This window comes from Alosa sapidissima, chromosome 8 (genome assembly GCF_018492685.1).
Source record: "Alosa sapidissima isolate fAloSap1 chromosome 8, fAloSap1.pri, whole genome shotgun sequence".
Taxonomy (NCBI): domain Eukaryota; kingdom Metazoa; phylum Chordata; class Actinopteri; order Clupeiformes; family Clupeidae; genus Alosa; species Alosa sapidissima.
This window is the reverse complement of record NC_055964.1, coordinates 36956672-36959753: the sequence shown is the minus strand read 5'-3', so window position 1 is coordinate 36959753 and position 3082 is coordinate 36956672. Positions and strand designations below refer to the sequence as shown.

Below are 3082 nucleotides of genomic sequence, written 5' to 3'. Positions count from 1 at the left end.
CAATTCCCCTTGATTTGAGGGCTTAACTGTACTATAGCCACAGTGAAGTTTGTGTAGAAAAAAAAATCAGGAAAGATTTAGATGGAGTCCATCTGGAATAATGAATGTTGCTGCATGATATTGAGAGTGATTGGGTCAGATTCAGGTTGTTCAGATTACAAGAAGACACAGATGTACTAGTCAAGTCATGTAATTTGCTTAATCAAAGTGATCGCCAATAGGCCTAATACAATTATGCCCATAATTATTTAGTGGTGTTCAATGTCAACATGGTCGACACAGAGTGGCCTATATTCATTAGAATCAGAGGGGTGCGCAGTTTTGGCCATTGCAGGCGCACTGCGTTGAGTATGCGACGTTTTCACCAGGCGTGCGTATCCAATGACGCACACACGCCCGTCCGTTTCCTTGTTTAGCATTTAGCAACGTGCATTGCAGCTCACACTTGCTAGCTGTTTAGGGGCCTGATAAGTTATCCAAGGTAGCTTCTGAGCAACCGTTTGGGGCCCATTTGTGAATACTTATTTTTATTTACATTAAATCGGAATTTAGGACATGGCTGAATGCGACTGGGATACAGTTACTGTCCTAAGAAAGAAAGGTTCGGCGGCACAGTCGAAATCCAAACAGGTAACGTTAAGTTAGCCAGCTGGCTGTATACTAGCTAGCTAGACCAACGTTAGCCATCTGTTTTAGTAGCATGTTATGTAGCAATAGCTAACTAGTTGCTGGCGTAACGTTATCATTTGGTGTATTTTCCGAGATTTGCCTTAAGTTGGCAAATTTGGCTCTCCAGTCTGGTGAAGTTTATCAAGCCTTTGTCTCTTGACCTTATACTCTTTGTTAACATTAACGTTACTGTTTAATGTTAGCTAATACAAGTTAACTTAAGCTCAGTGTTATGACAACAAGGCCAAGTTAGCTGAGTTAGCTATTTTCTTTCGTGAAGTTGTAATGCTGGTTTATGTCCGCATAGAAGTGTGAGAGGAATGAAGATCATTGCTCGTTTGTCGTTTGTTTATCTTCACGCACTCTTTATTGGTACGTAAACCAGTCGGCCAGTAACATTAGGACATCACATGTATCAAAGGTGCATTAGCCTCACGCTACCGTTCTGCTTGCGGCGTGTGTCACTCCTGTGAGCCACCATCATGTGGATACTGCCAAGTTCCTTCGGTATTACATCAGTTTACTAATGAGAGTGAAACGTTGTGAGTTAATGGTTTTGTAAGTTTAGTTAAATAACACAACACGCAAAGTGCTACCGAGCTGGACATTTAAATATTTGCCCTTTGCCGTTGTTTATTACAGGCTGTGACTGCTGCTCAAAGGAAGGGGGAAGACATAGAAACGTCGAAGAAATGTAAGCTCTCACACATGCATCCGATACGGTTACTTTTTATTTTATTTCTCTCTCTATGTTCTTAATTTCAGTGGCAAGGGCTCCGAGTCCTTCACATCTTGTTCCACAAGTCTCAAGCAGACCTCGGTTTTAAGTTGATGCACAACATAATGTTTCTAAGCTGTACACTACATAGCTTGCATTACAACAGAAACTATAAAACATTAAAAAACTGCACATATCATAGGGATTACAACTACAACCCCAAATCAAAAAAAAGTTGGGACGTTGTGTAAAATGCAAATAAAAACAGAATGTTTTTTTGATCTGCCAATCTCAAACTCAAAAATGAGACCGACCCAATTTTTTTTTAAATGACATGTGACTTTCATGGAAAGTATATGTTAATTTTGAATTTGATACCAGCAAAATTCTTCAAAAAAATTGGGAGGAGGGTAACCAAATGCTGGAAAAGGCAGGGTCTCTTAGAAGTAAAGATGTAGAGGTATTCATCAATTTGTGTAAACCTGTGTGACATATGAAACAATGTAATTTGAATGCTTCTTAACATGAAATTGTGAAGGATTTGGGGAGTTCATCATCGTCAGAACATAATCTAATGAAAACATTCAGAGAATCCAGAGCCATTTTTGCAAACAATGGAGTTGAAAAACAATATTGGATTGCTGTGGTCTTTTGAACCTCAGATTGCACTGCATAAAAACCAGACCTTTTTCTGTAAATAAAATCATTGTATGGGCTCAGGAAAACCTCTGATAAGTAACCATTATCTATGTGCACAGTTTGATACTCAATTCAAAAACTTTAAACTATGCAACAGCCAAAATTGTATTGAGACATGATACAGAAAATACCATGTATTACCATAAACCATAAAATACCATGCGCGTGTGTGTGTGTGTGTGTGTGGCAGGGTCCGCAGGACAGAACAAGCAGCACCTGGTGACCAAGAACACGGCGAAGCTGGACCGAGAAACGGAGGAGCTGCACCACGACAGAGTTCCGCTGGAGGTGGGCAAGGTCATCCAGCTGGGTCGCCAGAACCGAGGCCTCACGCAGAAGGACCTCGCCACGGTGAGGATACACACACACACACACACACACACACACACACACACACACACACACACACACATATATACACACACAGAGACACAGAGGCCTCACGCAGAAGGACCTCGCCACGTTGAGGATTCACACACACACACACACAACACACTCTCTTACTTTTCTCACGTGCATACACACACTTCACTCACTCACTCATTTCGCTTGCTGAAGTCATTCTGCTTTTTCCTGCCATTGCTCTCACACACACTCTCTTTTTCCTGCCATTGCTCTCACACACACTCTCTTTTTCCTGCCATTGCTCTCTCACACACACACTCTTTTTCCTGCCATTGCTCTCACACACACTCTCTTTTTCCTGCCATTGCTCTCACACACACTCTCTTTTTCCTGCCATTGCTCTCACACACACTCTCTTTTTCCTGCCATTGCTCTCTCACACACTCTCTTTTTCCTGCCATTGCTCTCACACACACTCTTTTTCCTGCCATTGCTCTCACACACTCTCTTTTTCCTGCCATTGCTCTCACACACACTCTTTTTCCTGCCATTGCTCTCACACACACTCTTTTTCCTGCCATTGCTCTCACACACACACACTCTTTTTCCTGCCATTGCTCTCACACACACACACTCTTTTTCCTGCCATTG

General features: G+C 42.0%; 1 protein-coding gene across 1 annotated transcript in view; it reads left to right on the top strand.

Annotated features, from left to right (window-relative positions):
• The first annotated feature begins 410 nt into the window (after window positions 1-410).
• The window catches only part of edf1 (endothelial differentiation-related factor 1), a 6715-nt gene continuing 4043 nt past the window's right edge, over window positions 411-3082 (top strand). Inside the window, exons 1-3 of the mRNA XM_042101974.1 lie at window positions 411-630; window positions 1312-1363; window positions 2277-2437. Coding sequence (XP_041957908.1) covers window positions 556-630; window positions 1312-1363; window positions 2277-2437 — 288 coding nt within the window. The 5' untranslated portion in view covers window positions 411-555. The remainder of the gene's footprint in view (window positions 631-1311; window positions 1364-2276; window positions 2438-3082) is intronic.